Genomic DNA, 17,963 nt, shown 5'->3' on the forward strand with positions numbered 1-17,963 from the left:
GGGATTGGAGGCAGGCACACCAAGCAGGATCCCATTTAAGGTGTGCTGGGGAGTGGGGCAGTGCTGGAAGGTGTTTGCATGGCTCCTGTCCAGCTCTGAGTTTCTCTCACAACGACTTCATGACACACAGAAATGCTTTTTTAAGGTCCCTGCTCCAAACATCTTTCAGCTGAGATGGAAGAGCTGAAGAGGGACTTTAGAGAAGGAAGGAGGAGGTTTTAAAGGAGCAGAAAGCCACTTTGTTGTCTCTTACATTAATAATGTTTGAGTGTCTCATTAGTTCTGACTCCCTTCAAGTATCAGGTGACCTTCTCCCGTATTTTAGTTTCTCCCACACGTTGGCTGAGGGAGGAGCTGCCACCAGAGCGGGGCCTTCACAGCACAACTGAGACTGTTTGGCTTTCATTCTGTAAAAACACACTTTCTGTTTTACAGCAGTGGGAACTAACATTAGTTAACCCAAGGTGAGTAAACCCTTAGTGAAGATAAGGAGCAAACTTTAAGCTGGTATCAAAAGCCCATTGTGGGTTAGGAGTGCACTATCCACTCTTATCTCCTGCATCATTACCTGACTTCCCTTTTCTGCCTTGAAAATAATGAGCCCATCACATGTCCACAGAAGGAAGAAAGTCCAGGGTATGGAAATCAAGAATTACAGCTGTATCTAAGTGAGCTGGCAGAGGGAGAGGAGAAGCAGCTCTGGGTGGGACACAGGCACCCTCCAGCTCAGGACCATGAAGCTCCCTGTGCTGTTTGTCTGTCCCATGTGTCTGTACAGGAAGCTGTGCTCATCCTGGAGCTCGTAAACAGGCAGGGGAACTGCAGCTCCAGAGTGTCTCATGTGGGTAAATCCTGCTTTAGTGGGCTTCCTGTGGATCCTCAGATCCATCTGCTGCTGCCCAGTCTCCCTTTTATCTGGAACTGTGGGGTGGCTCTGGGCAGAGACAGAGTGCCTGGGTCTGAATTATGGGACTCAGGAGCTCTGTGCACCTCTCTGAGCCCCCTTCCATGTGCACAGAGATGAGTCAGGCCTGTTCAGTTCTGAATCACAGAATCACTGAGCCTGGAGAAGACCTCCAAGGTCATTCAGTCCAGCCTTCAACCAAATCCCACCATGCCCACTAAGCCATATCATGAAGTGCCATGTCTGCTTGGTTTTTGAGCACCCCCAGGCATGGGCACTCCACGAATGCCCTGGCAGCCCATTCCAATGCCTGATCAGCCTTCCAGTGAAGAAATTTTCACAATATCCAGCTTGAACCTCCCCTGACACAACTTGAGGCCATTTCCTTGTGTTCTGTCTCTTGTTTTCTGGGAGCAGAGCCCAACCCTCAATTGGCTTCAACCTCCTGTCAGGGACCTGTAGAAGGCAATAAAAGTCTCCCCTGAGCCTCCTTTTCTCCAGGCAGAAGCTACACTTCAAAAACTATTTAAAGGTTCTGATTGCTTATTTTTAATCTCAGCTTCTGCCCACCATGCTTTACTGTACACACCATAAAAATACTTGGCATTTGACTTTTCCAAGGACTGAAAATTGTGCAGCAGCAGTTAAACCAGGCTGGGCATGCAGGTTCTGGTCCTGCACAGCCCCACAGACCTGAGTCACACATTAAACTGCCTGAGCTCTGCCCGGGTCGAGGCCGTTGCTCACAATTGCTGCCTCGGTCTCTTTGAGTCTGCAAGTGAGGTAGAACTTTGTTGACTTTAATCTCAGTTATGTTTCCTTGTTATTCTTTGCCATTTTAGAGGGCAACAAGGACTTGCAGTTTTGTCTCTCCCCTCTCTCTGTTCTCCTTTGACTCAGCCAAGGAGGGACTGGTAGAATTATGTATTTTTTGGCCATGGGGATTGGTTTGCCCTGAAGGACCTTGAAGGTGAGGGGAGGGCAAGGAGAGACAGAGTTAATGCAAGTCAGGAGAGAGTGAGGATAAAAATAACCCTGAACTTGTCAGTTTGGTCACTGGTGGCTGGGTTAGTCATCTGGCAGGCTCTGCTCCTGCTGCTCCAAGGGATTATTTTACAGCACTGAGAATTGACATAATTTCTGTAGAGGAGAGGGAGCGGGACGGCCGTAATGAGTGGGATACTGTCATCAGCACTTCTTTTGCACAGCAGCTGTTCTCTGTTTGGCCTCTGAATGTGGTCATTGTTGACTTTCCTTGCATACCTGCCAGGTTGTTAGGTGACTCACAGCACCAAGGTTCATGCACTTGGCTCCCAAATGCCTCCCCTTTTCCTTGGTGGTCCTTCAGGCATGGAGCACCTACTCATTTTTTTCATTTTCCTGATTCATATTTGTTGCCAGGAGCCTGATGGAGTAAATGTCCTGTTGCCCCAGTCAGCTGCTTAAGGTGGGGAAAAAAGGAAAAGGGAAAGGAAAGGGAATGAGAATGGGAAAGGAAAGGAGAGAGAAGAGAAAGATTTGTGCAGATTGAAGCTGATGAGCCCCATGATGTGCTCCTGTAGTGGTGCTGATATCTGATTTTCTGGCCTCTGTTAAAATGTCCCTCCTTGTCCTGTCTGGGTTTGTGCTGCTTAACATCCATATACATTGCCCAAGGTTTCTGAATTTCTATGGGTGGTTTAAGGGTGGAAATGTTCATTTTAAAGTTTTGCACTGGTACGAGGAAGGGGTCTCTGCACTTAAGGGGCAACAGAGCATATCCTGGTTTATAAGGAAACAGCTGGTTTAACTTCTCCAGAATCCAAAATGAGGGGATCAGGGGCTACACCAAAGCTGTATTCCCCAGGGGCTCGTGCTGTGGGGAACTCCTCACTCTCCACATTGCTGATTTTCACCCCTGGGTATCCCCATCCTGTCCCTCAGTGCTTTGCTTCCATGCAGGTTTATGATTCCCCCTTTCCATCCCCAGCTCTCTTCCACCTTCCCCTGTGCTGGGACTTGTTTGGAGCTCCATTTGTGTTCCTGTCATTCACAGTCTGTGCTGATCCCCTCCCCAGCATTCAGGAACAGGGTTCCAGCACCATCACTGTCCTCTATCCCACCCCAACTTCCATGGATCCTGCACTCTGTAAACAGAGCTCCACTTCTGATGGGCTTGAGCAAGGATTGCAGAAGTTGCTGGTGATGTAGAGGAAGGAGGGAGCGAGGGAGGATCTGTGGATGGGCAGGTTGGCTGTTGAGCCTGGCTCCATTGAGGAATGGCTTTGAGGATGACTGAACACAGGGAAAAAAGGAATTATTTGGGTTTATGGCCATTCATGTGGTGTGAGAGCACAGTGTCATTCCCCCCAGGTGCACTCTAGGGGAACTTTCATATCTTCCCTTTTCCTGGGGATGAACATTCTTCCTGTTTAGTGATATGGGAGTTCCTCCTTCTCCTTGGTTTCACTGTTTATATTTAAGGGAATATACCAAGAATTAAATTTCTCTGAAACCTGTGTGGTTGCATACTTTCAGTCCTGAGAATGTTGACTATTCAGCTCTTCAGTGGTCCAAGTCAGAAATCGAGGACTGATACTCCAGGGTTCTTCTCCAGCTCAGAACATGGTCAGCACCTTGATTTGAATTATTTATTAATTATGATACCTTCAGGAGCCTCCTGTTTCTCATGAACTTGAAGCTGCTTCTGTCTGTGAAGGATTTTGACAAGTGTTTTGTTTTTCTGTTCTTGCTCAGTGTCTCCCTGAAGCTGGGAAATGGCTGTGATGGGAATTGCATGCCAGGGAGCTCCTGATCCAGCAGTCAAGCACAAAAAGGAGCTCACGGCTGCTGAGGGGCTGAAGGAGACAGTGAGTGAAAAGCAGAGCAGTGTTTGCAAAGTAGAAGATTCAAAGAAGGCCATCTTTCACAGTCAGTGGAAAATCCTGAATGATGTAATCACCAGAGGAACAGCAAAAGAAGAAACAGAAGGAGGCTGTGCATCAATTTCTATTATTGCCCAAGCAGAATGTGAGTAGCAGGGCGGGCTGTGCTTCATTGAGAAAAAGGAATGTGCAGAGAGGGATGAGATTTCACTCCCTCGGCGCTCCTGGAGAGCTGAGGCCACATCTATTTGTAATCCCAAGTGGGGTGGAGCTGATGACACATCCCAGACTCTATTTAGGAAGCTCATGAAATCTCCTAATAATGTGGCAGCATCCACTGAATAAAGCATAAATAACAGACCAGCATGAGACCTGTGCACCCCAACCAGATCTGTGTCCTGTGGGGCACCTGTTCTTAGCTGACTTCTGAAAGGGGTTTAAAGGAGGGGATAAAGAGGAGGAAACCAAAGTAAAGCTCATCTGGGAAAGAGCTGGGGGATCAGGAGATAGCTGGGAAGCGTCCTAATTGTGGGGGAGGAAGAATGCAGTGTGGGTGGTGTGACATGACTGTGCACTGATTGTCTGGATCACTCATTTAGCACAGTGGTAGAGCTGTTTGAGTCCAGTTGTTACTAGGAGAGACTTTGCCTGGTTTAAGACGAGTGATGATCCTGGTTTTTTTTTCCCCACAGGTGAAAACAGTCAGGAGTTCAGCCCCACTTTATCAGAGAGATCCTTTATTGCCCACAGTAAACGTTACAGGTGAGAGACCTCTTAACACAAACACCCCTCTTCACTGCTGTTTTCTGACTTGTCCTTGTTCCAAATCACCCTGGCTCTCTGCACTTAAAATATTTTTCCAAAAGCACTCCTGTTGGAATTACCTCTTCAGTCTGAGGCCTGGTAAGAATGTGTCTTTCCCAAAACATCTTCCTATCAGGAAAAAATACAAGTTTAGGCACAAACCACTTGAAACACCTTGCATTGTTTTATTGGCAATGCCTGCAGATTTACTGCACTTGTAGCCTTCTGGCTGTTTCTGGATGGCCAAATTTCTTTTGAAATGACTGATTTTTTTTAAAGTTCATAGGCTTGACGTAGAAGGATCCAAGGAGAAATTTTCAGTCTTTTTTAACTGAACTGTGTTGATGCTTTTGAAACTCTTACACCATCTGCTGAAAAGCTGTGTGAAACCTGGGCTGCTGCTAGAAGGAGCCCTCAGAAAAGGGAACAGCTTAATTTCTTGGAAGGATAAAAGGGGATGAGAGAACCTTTGCTTAATGACAGGATCAACAACAGAAGTTGTGAACACAGAGAAGCTGCAAGTGGTAAAAGGGACAGTGACACTTGTGGTGGACAAGTGCAGGCCTGGGAATTGCTGTTCTGGAGTCAGCTGGGAGTGAGGTGCTTGTTCTCCATGAAGAATATCTTCCTGTTGGGGCTCATACTGGAGCTTTCTTACACACTGGAGCCCTGTCAGGCAGCCCCAGTGCCCTGAAATGGGTGACTGGGGTACAGAATTAGGTGCTGCCTGTTTGCTGGTGGCTTCAGACACCTTGTGGGGTGTGAGGTTTGACACTGCCCAGTGGCTTTAGGATGTGGTTCTATGGACCATCTGAAGAAGTGCAAAGTGACCCATTTCTGAGGGGTTTTATGTGGGATCTGGGGTTTTCTGGGATGCACACCTGCTATGTATTCAGGCTCAAGGTACTGTCCTGATGCCATCAGCCAGAACTCTACTTTTGGCATCTAAAACACCAGGAAAAGATGGAGAGAGTGGCTGTGCCCTGCATCACTGATCAGGAAAGGCAGAGAAATGTATCAGAACTGCTCTGAGTCAATGGAACAATTGCTTCATTTGAAGATCAAAAATCTTGTTTTCTCTTGGAGCTTAATTTTAAAAATCTAACTGCCATGATTGGTATGGAATCATAGAATCACAGAATGCTTCGAGTTCAAAAGAACCTTAGGGACTGTTTCTTTCTGACCCTGAGTAACTGCAGGCAAATATCCCTCTTGAGAGTTCATCTCTTTGTGCAGACCCCAGCTGGGGTGTTGTGTGTATCTGTACACATTCTTAGAAATCATGTTGTAGTTTTGGGCTTTACAAGCCAGCACATTTTAGCTTTTTGAAGCTGTTTTATTTGAGTGCTCTTAGTCATCCCTCTTCTCTGTGCAAAGCTCTTTTCCTTCAAATTAGAGCAGGCATTGATATTATGAAAACATTTATTAATTTTAATAATTTTTAAAATAGACTGCATTTATCCATCATCTCTGTGTTCACTAGAAATCAACCACAAACAGTCTCAGAGCAGCTTGGAGACTTGCAGTGCTTTCCCCTCTACTTTGCTATGTTCAAAAAAGAGACATAAATGAAAGCTGGAGAGGGACTTGCAGTGACAGGACAAGAGGAATGGCTTCCCCATGCCAGAGGACAGGGTTAGATGGGATATTGGGAAGGAATTGTTCCCTGGCAGGATGGGCAGGCCCTGGCACAGGTGCCCAGAGCAGCTGGGGCTGCCCCTGCATCCCTGGCAGTGCCCAAGGCCAGGTGGGACAGGGCTTGGAGCAGCCTGGGACAGTGGAAGGTGTCCCTGCCACAGCAGGGGTGGCACTGGGTGGGTTTAAGGTCCCTTCCAAGCCAAACCATTCTGTGACTGTACATTCCAGCCTTGTTCTTCCAGAATTTGTAAACCCTGGGTCACTTTAATGTTTTGCCCCCACACCCCAACATTTCTTTTATACAAAGCCAGAGGTGCTGCTGGGCCTTGACCTTCTACTTACTCCTACTAGAAGTCAAGAAATTGTGTTTTAGCTCTCTGTTGAGTTAGCAGAGTTGCTAATTTTCCCTCTGTGGGTTGGAGGTGCCCTGTGAGCTGCCCCATCTCAGAGCCCTGCTGTGCTCTGCCTTGCAGCAGCCGCTCGGACAGCCTCGATCACATCCCCAACAATGTGGCCCACGCCACGGAGGGCAGGATGGCACCCACCTGGAGAGGGAGGCACCGGGGCAGGGCCAGGAAGAAAAGGCACAAGAAAAGATCCAAGCTGAAAGGACAACCTGTGGCTGCTGGCAGGAGAAGTCCAAGAACTCCAGAACAGGAGAGCTGCACCCCAATTCCTGTCCAGGTGAGAATCTTCCACCTTCCTTTTGTACTGTCCCTGCAAACTCCTAACAGCTCTTGGGTGAATTTTGGTGGCTATACTGAGGTTCCTGCTCAGCTGTTTGGTTTTGTTTTCTAGGAGGATGAATCCCACCAAAGCACTCTTTACAGAAACAGTTTTTGGGTTCCTGAATTTAACAAGGACTTGGGCTATGATCCACTGCCTTTTGAGAAGCCTGCCCATGCCCCTTTTTCTGTGGGCAAACTCCATTCCCCAAGGAGCCAGTACAAAACTGAACTGCACAAGTTGATCAGCCCTATTCAGTGCCTTAATCATGTTTGGAAACAGAGGGACACTGTTCCCCAGCCTGAGACTCTCCGTCCTTTCCCCTACAACATCCTTCCCCCCCATTTCCCACACGTGGACAATCCTCTCCGTGCCATGAAGCAGAATGCTCTGGACACATACATCCATGGTGACCTCAACTATCAAGACAGTCACTTATCTGGCCTAAACTTAGAATATAATTTCACCAAATGCATCAACCAGTCCGTGCAAACCAGTTCTGACAAACTTTCTGTGGAAGAATATTTGGTAGATGCCTTGAAGGGGAGTGTGAGTTTTGGAGAACCACAAAATTTAGCCAGCCTGGCCAAGACGTGGAGAGGAGGTGGGCTGGAGCTGAAGGAACAATTCCATGAAGCAAGTGAAAATGAAGGCGTGCTGCTGAACGAGGTGATCTGAGCCACTCTGGGGTGTGGGAGGCTGAGTTTCTCCTGGGCTTTGGGAGAGGGATAATCTGTACCCATGTGCTTGCTTCTAAAACTGTGATTTCTGAATGGTTCTGGATCTGGTTGGAGCTGCCAGATAACGATGCAGGGTTGTTTTCTGCAGGAATTCAAGCCTTGCCTGTCTCAGACTGCTGGCTCCATGCTGTGCTCAGTCACCAGACATGCAGGCCTGGCTCTGAGCAGTGGTTCTGTGCTTAGTCAGTGTTCAACCATGTCCTCTGTTTGCTGGGGAAGAGCCCAATCTGTTCAGCCAGGCTGCAATATTTATTGGCTCTGGAGGAGCTGGAGTGTGACAGAAACCAGGGCTGAGTAGAAGGGGAGGTGCAGGAGGCCAGGCTGTGCCTCTGCTGGGACCAGCAGCTCCTGCAGTGTCCCACAGGGCCTGGGCACAGAAATGCATTTGAATCCTAGGGATGTGATTCACTTCTTCTGAATTCCGTTTTCTCTCAACACCTTAAAGTCCTCCTGGAGGATTTCCCTGGGGTCAGTGTGACCCTGTCAGTATGGTCTGTGGAGCTCAAGGTGTCCCTTACCTGCCTGAACGTGTTCACACTGACACCTAAGGCACAGTCTCCATCTACTGACTGCAGAAAAGCTTTCACAGTGTCAGAAAAGCATTTCGTCACAGGAATCTGGGTTAGTTGTAGGATTCAGCTTTGTAGGGAGAAGGGAGGAACACAGAGCTCCAAAGCCATCCGAATCCTGGTGGCCTTTCTTTACAGCAGTGGGGTGCACTCAGTTAGTTTCAACAGAGCCCACAGAAATCAAGCAGGTTTATCCTGTATGGTTTCATCTCAAGCCTGTGACAGAAGTAATCTTGTACTGAGATTTCTGGAGAGGTGCTGTGGTATCTGTCCTTGTGCTACTTCTGAGAATGTTGATCTCCATGCAGCTCAACATTTAAACGTCTCTTTCCTTGTTTTTGTTGGACTTGCAGAAGCTGAAGCCGGTGGATTACGAGTACCGAGAAGAGGTTCACTGGACCAAGTGCCATGGTTCCTTGGGCATTGGCTCTTTTGGGGAGGTGTACAAGATAGAGGACAAGCAGACAGGATTCCAGTGTGCTGCCAAAAAGGTAATTCTGTGTGAGAGAAAGACACAAGACAGCACATGGAGAGAAATCTCTTCCCTCTTTAGGGCCTGGTACAGTCACAGTGAAGTGCTGTTTTTGTGTCCAAGGAAAAACTTCAGGGTAATGGCAGACAGAGAAGCAGCTGGAGGATCTGTATGTGCACAGGGGCCAAGATCAGCAGCCAGGAAAAAAAGCTTATTTGGCTTTAAAGTGTGCTGAAAGGGATCCTGGGTGCTGAGGCAAGAGTAGAGCTGTCTGAATGATTGTGAGTGACTGCAGGGGAGCAACAGCTGCGTGGGTTGTCTGTTATCTGACTATTCTTATCTCAAACCATGTCTGGTGTAAGTGGTTACATGGCAGGTATTTATTTCCTTGTTGAAAAAGGAATAAAGTAGGAAAAACCCAAGGCAGGCAGTAGGATCTGAAAACAGAGCTTTAATCTCCTCAGTGTCAGCTGCAGTGCTGGCACATTGTTCTGAGGTGATGCTGCTCCAGATGCAGCAAAGGATGTGTGTTTTTCCAGAAGCTGGCTCTATAATCTGTTCTGCTCCAGGGTATGCCATTGTCACATGATGTAGGAAGTGTGTGGAATGTAACTTGGATCAGGACATTGATTTGTGGGCTGCTGAGGGGGCATCAGGGGTGCAGACAGAGGGATAATGCAAGGAGATGAGGAAAATGTAAACTATTTGATTTGAACTAACACTTGAATACTTTCATCACCTCTGTGAACTGATGTTTCTCACATTACTTCACTAGAAAACTTTGTGTGGGAAGTGTTTGCCGTGAGTACAAAAATATTATGTGCAAAAAGGAACCATAACTTTCATTTTCCAGTTTAAGATGTTCACTTTCCCCCCCATTTACACTGGGCCCAGCTTGCTGTGCTCCCTGTGGAAAGGTGTAAGAGGCAAGACAAACCAGGGTGTGTATTTATTTAACCATTTCATAACCATTCATTTGTCAGCTGTAGAAACAAACATCTCTCAAGCATGTAGAAAATTAATTCCTGTTCTGCATCCTCACAGTTCAGGTGTGAAATCTGGTGGTGACACAACCAGATTGTTTCCTGTCAGTGTGTAGCTATTTAAATGTATTATCCATTTGGCAAATCCACAGTCTTGGGAGGAATAGCTGTTCCTTGTGGGGTGTATTTTCAGGAAGGAAGATGGTTGTGCTGAAAAGGGAAACATGAAAGTAGGAGAAGCTGAAGTCTTTCAAAATGTCATTTCCCCCCCACCTAATTACTGAAGGATAAATGATGCTTCTTTATATCAAAAATGCATCTTCTTAGATCGCACTCTGAAAGCAGAGAGTTCTATCATGCAAATTGGACACTTTTCTATGCTCTATTTAATTTTCCATGAATAACTGTCTGCAGTTCCTGCTGCCTCCCTGTGACAGGAGGCCTCTACCTCACCTTCTTTCACCAGACTTGGTGCTGGAAGCACCTGCTCTCCAAATTCTTGAGATGAAAGAAAACCAGCTATAGCTGGATTGCTGACAGAGAAGAAACATGATGCATCTTTTTCCCACCAGAATCTTCATGACTTATGTTTTCCTTCTGGACTTCAGCAAATTCTTGTTTTATTTAGTTTGGCTGAACTTACTGAATAAAGTTTTTCTTTAACCATTTGCAGGATGAACACCACCTAACAAGGTGATCATGCAGATCACTTCTTGTGGACATATTTTGTATTCCTTTCTTTGGGGGAATACAAACTATCCCTCTTTTGGGGGAGTTGAATTTTTGCCAAGTTTTGCACCATCCCCAGGGCTTTTTTTGCCTCAGTTGTCAAAATTATCCTTTTACTGAGACAGAAATTACCTTCCTACCTGTAATCTGGAGTTATTGCAAGCTGGCATCTCTTGTGATGAATTTTCGCTTCCCTTAAACATTGAGTGTTCATCATCCCGAGCGTTCCCACTTCTTGCTGCACTCCCCGAGTTCTATTCAGGAAGATCACAGAATTAAGTTTGGAAAAGACCACCAAGCCCAGTTAACCCATCTCTGCTGTCCCACAGCCACCAGAGAGGGACAGTTGTGTGAGGATCCCCCCCAGGATGGCTCAGTTTTCCCTGTTCCTGCAGGTGCAGGTGGAACATTTCCGTGCCGAGGAGCTGACGACGTGCGCGGCCGTGAGCAGCCCCAGCGTGGTGCCCCTGTACGGTGCTGTCAAGGAGGGTCCCTGGGTCACCATCTTCATGAAGCTCATGGAGGGTGAGCAGGACACCATGGCAGTGCCCAGTGCACATTGACCTCCTTTTCCTCCTGCCCCAGTATGAATCTGTTAGTTCCTCAATGCATCCTGGTGTGAAATCCCCAGTGGGTTGGGATGGGTGTGTGTAAAACCTGCAGTGGGGGGAATGATTCCCAGTTCTGCCTTATTCCAGTTCAAGGTGTCTCTTTCACACAGCTGGAGCTGGTTTGTGCTTCCTGGTGGTTTGCAGGACACCAGTGGGCCTCGTTGCCCTGGCTGTCTAAGCAAACTTCAATGATTCCATTGCCTGGTGCTCTTTTTCTGGCCAGAGCCATGGAAAACAGGCTGTGAACCACGGGAACCCAGTGGGTTGGGATGGGTGTGTGTAAACCCTGCAGTGGGCTTGCTGTGGGGGGAATGATTCCTAGTCCTGCCTTATTCCAGTCTCTCTTTCACAGTAAAACACAGCTGGGGCTGGTTTGTGCTTCCTGGTGGTTTGCATGACACCAGTGGGGCTCGTTGCCCTGGCTGTGTAAGCAAACTTCAATGATTCCATTGCCTGGTGCTCTTTTTCTGGCCAGAACCATGGAAAACAGGCTCTGAAGAACGAGTGGTGGTCAGTAACACCTAGAAATGCCTGTTCTGATCACAGAGCACTTGCTTTTGCTCCAAAGCAATGCTGTTAAACTGACTCTAAGCAAAAAAAAACCATGAACAAGGCCTGGTTTTGTGGGCAGCAAAAACTCTGGGTATAAACAAAAGGAAGAGAGCCATGTGTGGAAGATAAGTGCTGTCAGACCTGGAAGATCCCATTTTTTCAATGGAAACCACCAGGAATGCTAATGATGCTGGGGAGAATTTAAGCATAAGATAACATGGACTCTCTGGATTCCTTCCTAGGTGGGTCATTAGGGCAGCTCATTAAACAGAGTGGCTGCCTGCCGGAGGACAGAGCCCTCAGCTACCTGGGCCAGGTGTTAGAGGGTCTGGAGTATCTTCATGCTCAAAACATTCTCCATGGAGATGTCAAAGGTAGGAAAGTGTTTGAAGTACCTTGTTCTTCCCTTTTCTTAGAAGAGGCAAACTGCCTGGAGATCAAATTATGGGATCTACTTACTAAAGTTTTGGGATCTACTTACTAAAGTTTTGGGATCTACTTACTAGATTTTCAGATCTATGTTTGAAATTGGAGTTTCCCTTGGTTCCAGACTGCTGGGAATATCATATTTGTCACCTCTTCTTGTCACCCCGTGGGTCTGCCAAGCTGCTTGTCCAAGCTGGCCCACCACTGGGCTACAAGAATCTCCAGGGCAGGTAATTGGTAGTTTATAAGAGATAATTACAGCTTTGTACTTGCTTAAGACAGTGACAGGAGAAATAAATCCTTTGGGCTTAGGAAATTGTAGTTCTATGTGCTTTTGAGTGTTTTTCTCATCTCCTGATGCAGAGTAAACTAATGGAACCCTTCTCTTGGCAGCTGAGAACGTGCTGCTGTCAGATGATGGGAGCAGGGCCCTCCTGTGTGACTTTGGCCACTCTGCTCACCTGCACCCAGATGGGCTGGGAAAGTGCTTGGTCACAGGTGAGGTTTTGCTGCTGCTCTTCTGAGGAATTGCCCTTCTGACTCATCCTCTCTCCTGAACATTTACATGTGGCTGATTTGCAAGCAACTGCTCGGGGTGTCTCATTTATTGGTATTACTGTGAGGCATCCCTCTGACAGCCAAAATGACCTGAAATTTGGGAGGTGATGGTCCTTGTCTCCCAGGCTAGAAGGGTTTTTGTAAGATTGTCAGCATGCTGCATTCAGTCCCAGCATTCATTTTGTCCCTGCAAGAAACCACACTGAAACTTTAAAGTCCTACTGAAACTTTTTGTGCAAACTCACTGAATAGTGGGAAAGAGTCCTGATCTCCACTAAAGAAAATTCGTTTTTTTGACAATTAAACTTAACCATGCTTCTTCATGCAGCTGTTGAAAGAGAAGGGTATATTTTCTGAAGTCAAGCTGATGTTTTGCCTCCCAGATTTGCTTACAAGGGAAGTTTAATTCCTATTCTGTGTATAAGGGATGGGTCTGAGGGGGAACAGCTTCTGAGAACACACAGTGCTGCTTTTTGGGTTAAGGTAGAGCCCTTCCACTATGGAGAAAAGCTGGGAGAGCTCAGATTGTTCATCCTGGAGAAGAGAAGGCTCAGGGGAGACCTCAGAGCCCCTTCCAGTGCCTAAAGCAGTTCCAAGAGAGCTGGAGAGGGACTTGGGACAATGGCCTGGAAGGACAGGGCAAGAGGAATGGCTTCCCACTGCCAGAGGGCAGGGTCAGATGGGATATTGGGAAGGAATTGTTCCCTGTGAGGGTGGGCAGGCCCTGGCACAGGGTGCCCAGAGCTGCTGGGGCTTCCCCTGGATCCCTGGCAGTGCCCAAGGCCAGGTTGGATGGGGCTTGGAGCAGCCTGGGATAGTGGAAGGTGTTCCTGCCATGGCAGGGGGGCACTGAATGAACTTTGAGGTCCCTTCCCACCCAAACTACAAAGCTGACATGTCTCACTTCAGCTGAAAAGAGAGGGATTCTGCCTTAGGCCTCCTCCCAGTGGCACTGGAGCAGTTAGTTGTCTTGCCTGCATGCAGTGAGTTTTCTCCTGGCTGGTTTTAGGGAACTACGTGCCTGGCACAGAGACCCACATGGCCCCCGAGGTGGTGATGGGGAAGCGCTGTGACTCCAAGGTGGACGTGTGGAGCAGCTGCTGCATGATGCTGCACATGCTCAATGGCTGCCACCCCTGGACCCAGTACTACAACCACCCTCTCTGCCTGAAGGTGAGTGCCCCAGCCTCTGTGCAGCTGAGCTGCCAGAGCTTGTTACTGCTGGCCAGGCAGCACTCACCTGGAGGTGGGTGGCTGGGAGCCAGCTGGGCATCTGACAGTGTTGGAAAGGATGAAAGTTTGACAAGAAAGCCTCACAGATGCTTAGCAGAAAGATTTTTTAAATGTAGAGTCTGATGAAGGAAGAGAGATGGAAGCAAGTTTTGAAATAGAAGAAAAGAATTGCTGAGCCAGTCTTGCTGGATACCCTTTGCCTTCTTGGTTATGTTAGTTAGAAGGGGTTTTTATGACTTAGAGCAAAGGATAAACCCACCTCAAACAAGAAGATGTTTTTACCAAGCAGGAAGATAGCACAGGCAAACAAGTAAGTAGAAAAAAAGTTTCAGAATTTTCCACTGCAAGAAAACTGAAAAACAACTTCCAGCTTAAACTGTAATGTACTAACTTGTAGTGATTGGAGAACAGTAACATGAATATGGTAATTACAGTAGTTATGATGGGCTATAGATAAAAGTTAAGGTATAGATTGGTTCTACTGTATGAAGATGCTCAGCAAAGAAAAGTATAGAATGCATTGTAACCTAAACCAAAGGCTGTCCAGGCCTGCCTGCAGCTGGAGCTGGCAGCTGTAGGCACAGGCTCTGCCACCCAGACTGCTGGAACGTCTTGGATGGAATAAACTGCATTTTGGAGAGCCACCTGGAGTCCTGCATCTCTCATTTAGGCTCTTACATGACAGGATACCAGCCTTGCTCTGGGAGCTGAGCATTCCCTGTGCTTGCTCTGCTTGGGCTGTTCTTCCATGCCCTGCTCATAACTTGGGTGTGACTTTTGAGCCATTCAGCTGTAATAAAATTACTGTTCAGCTCTCACTTAATGCTTTCATTTCAGTTGGAAACGCTGTCGGGGTGGGAAGAACCTTCCTGAAATCAAATTAAGCCTCTCTGGTCTAACCTCTTTCACTTCCTGTTTGTTACACAGATCGCTAAAGAGCCGCCTCCTCTGAGGGAAATTCCACCTTCCTGCAACCCTCTCACTGCTGAGATTATTAAGCTGGGGCTGGAGAAGGAGCCTCTGCAGAGGGCGTCTGCATCAGAGCTCAAAACCAAGACCAGCATGGCACTTGAGGAAGGTAGAAATGTCCTGATGCAGCTGAACCTTTGCATTCCCACTGAGAGAGCTGCTGGTGCTGCTCCTTTTGGAAGGGCCAGTCTGTTTTATTGTCCAGTATATCATTTTCACAGCCTTGATGCATGTTTTGGGTTGATGGCTTCTGCCTGCAGCCAAGTGTTTGTCACCCAAATAAATGATAATTTCCTGTGTGCTGTCACATGCTCTTCTTCCTTCTCTGCTGAAGGAGGGGAGCTCTCTGTGGGTTTGTTGAGGGCTCCTGTCAGCTGAAGCATCAGCTGCACCAGGAGAGCCTGGTGTGCAGCACAACTGCAAGCAGGGTTTATTGCATCCTTAGCTGTAACTCATACTTGTGGTTCAGTCTTGCCCCTGACACATTACTAATTTATTTCAACTTAATCCTGCTGAGTGGTTCTGTAATACAGCAAGAATTTGTGGAGGTGATCTGGTTTTATCTTTTGAAGAAGCTGGGCATTTTGCAGCAAATGCACTTCAAAAAATTCTTACAGCAAAGGAAAATTTTACCTCTTTTATTGCTTTATTTGATAATGTTTGTATCTTTTTTTTTTTGTAGTGGGAGGTGTGAGAAGCCCTTGGAAAGGTGAATACAGAGAGCCCAGACATTTCTCTTTGAACAAAGAAAACAGTGCACAGACATCCCTGTCCCCCACAGTGAGCCCAGTTTCTGAGATTGGTTCTGACCCAAAACTGTCAGTCAAAGTTTCCTGTGGCAGCCCACTCCTACCACCTCCATCTCTGGAGCAAACAGAGGAGGTTGAGGGACCTCACTGGAATGAGGGCAAGGAGTTACCTGAGACCTGTGATCCCCCACCCCTCTCCTCAACTCCTCTGCCCCTGAAGAGCTGCAGCCACGTGGAAAGAGCCACAACCATTTCAGAGCAAGAACTTCAGCAGCTGGAAATTGGTGAGCACTGGGCTGGGGGAGGAATTCAGCTCTTTTTGCTTGAGAGCAGGATAAAAATACAGCTGCTTTCTCTTGGCTTGTTGACAGTTATTTTTGGGTTTTCAGCTTGGATGTCATTTTGCTCATAGTTCCTTTCTCATTACACAAATTGCTCAACCTTCCTTCAAACTACCAAAACTAATAGTTCTTAACCAATTAAATGTGCCACAAAGGGAGTGAACAGAATTTCCTTCCTCCTGAACAGGGGGGAGCCTTCTGAGAGAGGTGCAGGAACCTCTTGGAAAGCAGCCTGTTTCAGACTTGTGCTTGTTTGCACTGTGTAAACAGTGTCAGAATTCCAACTTCATCTGCAATTTTAGGTTCAAATTTTTTTTTTTTGTTAATTGAGGTAAGCCAGGATAAAAAGAAAGGAATGGCAGATGTCAAGCAAAGCAGTGCAGTTAAAATCAGCCTGCAACTGTTTAGTTCTGGGCATTGGAAAACCTACAGCCATGAGCCAAGGAATTTGGTTACAACAGCAATCCAGAGTTTGAAAACCAGCAGTAAATTCAGTGTAGAAATCAGTGATTTGTCCAGTTCCATTGGCCCAGTATAACTCTACATTTCACTTCTTTTTTCTCCCATATTTTCTAGTCTTTTTGAGTGAATTGAAATAAATGAGGAAGAGAATGGTTTGAATTGTAACCGTGTCAGAAAACTGGGGGATTTTAGGGCTTGCTGATGGGCAGCTTCTTTCTCAAATGGCTTTGGGTCTCAGCAGCATTGTAAGAGCTGGTTATGTATGGGATATCTGGATATTATCAGGAATATTTGCAGTATTTGTAAGTACTTGTATCCAGATAAGAGAGTACAAACCTCCAGATGCTTGTGAGAGCTGAGTACATGAGTTTGACTTTTCCCTGATAATGTGGATTGATCTAAAGTGGCATCTCACAGGAGACGTAAAGGCAAGAACTGGTAAATTTAGGATACTATTTTACATGTTGTTGCACAATCCATCCCCTCTTGGCCCAGTTTCCTGGTGTCACAGTGTCCTGTGGCCTCTGCATGGCAGAGTTGTGTGTTGGGCTTTGCTGCCACCAATATGAATGTTCATTAAATATTGCTGAAGAAGCTTTGGGTATTAATTGCAGAGCTGTGATTAGAGCAGGGAGGCATGGAGGGAAACATTGGAAATGTCTCCCTGAAACACTGGAAATGTCTCCCTTCTCTTCCTTTTGCTGCAGAACTGTTTCTGAACAGCCTTTCCCAGCCTTACTCTCTGGAAGAGCAAGAGCAAATGCTTTCATGCCTCAGCATTGACAGCCCCTTTGTGTCAGATGCCAGTGAGAAGGTGAGTGGGGATGGGTGGGGGTGTCTGGCTGGCCCCCTTGGCAAAACTGGGACCTGTGACCAATGAAAATCTGGATTTTTTCACCTTTGCTGCTGCTTTTTGACACCCAATTTGCTGGGAAGAAAGTTTTGCTCGTGCCCCATGGGGTGTTGAGGGCTGTAGCTGTGCTTTGGTTCCCTGTCCAGCATGGACCCTGTCCTCCAGAGGCTTTCCTGTGCTGTATCCTCACCTGAAGCTTCAAGAGTGTGGATACAGAGAATCTCAGCAGCCTCAACCCTGCCTGTGCAGGGGGAGGAGCTGGGGAAGCAGTGATGGAAGTAGGAGCTGCACCAGGCAGCTGTGCAGGGTCTTCTTCCTAGCCATGGCCACCAGTGGGAGGTTTAGGGAAAGACCAGGAGAGTAGGACAGGAAAACAGAGACCCAAATCTTGGATATTCATTCCCAGATCTATTCTCCATGAATTTATTTTAACCCTTTGATAGTAATGAATACATAGTCTGGGATATTTGCCAATTTCAATTAGATTGAAATTAGCTCTCTCTGGTGTTCCTAAGGTGGGGAATACCAGTGAGGAGCACTGAACAGGCCTTGTTGGACCAGGGAGGGAAAAAAGCCCTTCAATCACAGTTTTCAAAGACATTGAGTCCCCAATTTGTGCAGGAGTCAGTTCTGACTGGGAGCAGCTTTGTGTCCTATTTCTGTCTCTCTTCTCAGTCTTCCAGTGCTTTTTGAGGAGGACTGAGGGAGTTCTGCACAGCTCAGCTGTTGACACACACAGTGTGCAGTGTGGGATCTGACTCTGCTTGGTTTTTCCCACTA

The 17,963-nt window shown here is 47.1% G+C and overlaps 1 protein-coding gene across 3 annotated transcripts in view; it reads left to right on the forward strand.

Moving 5' to 3' along the window:
• MAP3K14 (mitogen-activated protein kinase kinase kinase 14) overlaps nucleotides 1-17,963 on the forward strand; it is a 28,806-nt gene that overhangs the window by 4,211 nt on the left and 6,632 nt on the right. For 2 of the 3 annotated variants that reach the window (XM_030966484.1, XM_030966483.1), the window contains exons 2-13: nucleotides 3,641-3,913; nucleotides 4,461-4,530; nucleotides 6,684-6,894; nucleotides 7,009-7,605; nucleotides 8,599-8,736; nucleotides 10,825-10,954; nucleotides 11,835-11,966; nucleotides 12,412-12,516; nucleotides 13,586-13,749; nucleotides 14,737-14,887; nucleotides 15,461-15,811; nucleotides 17,038-17,144. In XM_030966484.1, the coding sequence (XP_030822344.1) occupies nucleotides 3,661-3,913; nucleotides 4,461-4,530; nucleotides 6,684-6,894; nucleotides 7,009-7,605; nucleotides 8,599-8,736; nucleotides 10,825-10,954; nucleotides 11,835-11,966; nucleotides 12,412-12,516; nucleotides 13,586-13,749; nucleotides 14,737-14,887; nucleotides 15,461-15,811; nucleotides 17,038-17,144 (2,409 nt within the window). In that variant the 5' untranslated portion in view covers nucleotides 3,641-3,660. The remainder of the gene's footprint in view (nucleotides 1-3,640; nucleotides 3,914-4,460; nucleotides 4,531-6,683; nucleotides 6,895-7,008; nucleotides 7,606-8,598; nucleotides 8,737-10,824; nucleotides 10,955-11,834; nucleotides 11,967-12,411; nucleotides 12,517-13,585; nucleotides 13,750-14,736; nucleotides 14,888-15,460; nucleotides 15,812-17,037; nucleotides 17,145-17,963) is intronic. The other variant, XM_030966485.1, reaches the window with a different exon arrangement.

The sequence above is a fragment of the Camarhynchus parvulus genome, chromosome 27, assembly GCF_901933205.1.
Source record: "Camarhynchus parvulus chromosome 27, STF_HiC, whole genome shotgun sequence".
Classification (NCBI taxonomy): domain Eukaryota; kingdom Metazoa; phylum Chordata; class Aves; order Passeriformes; family Thraupidae; genus Camarhynchus; species Camarhynchus parvulus.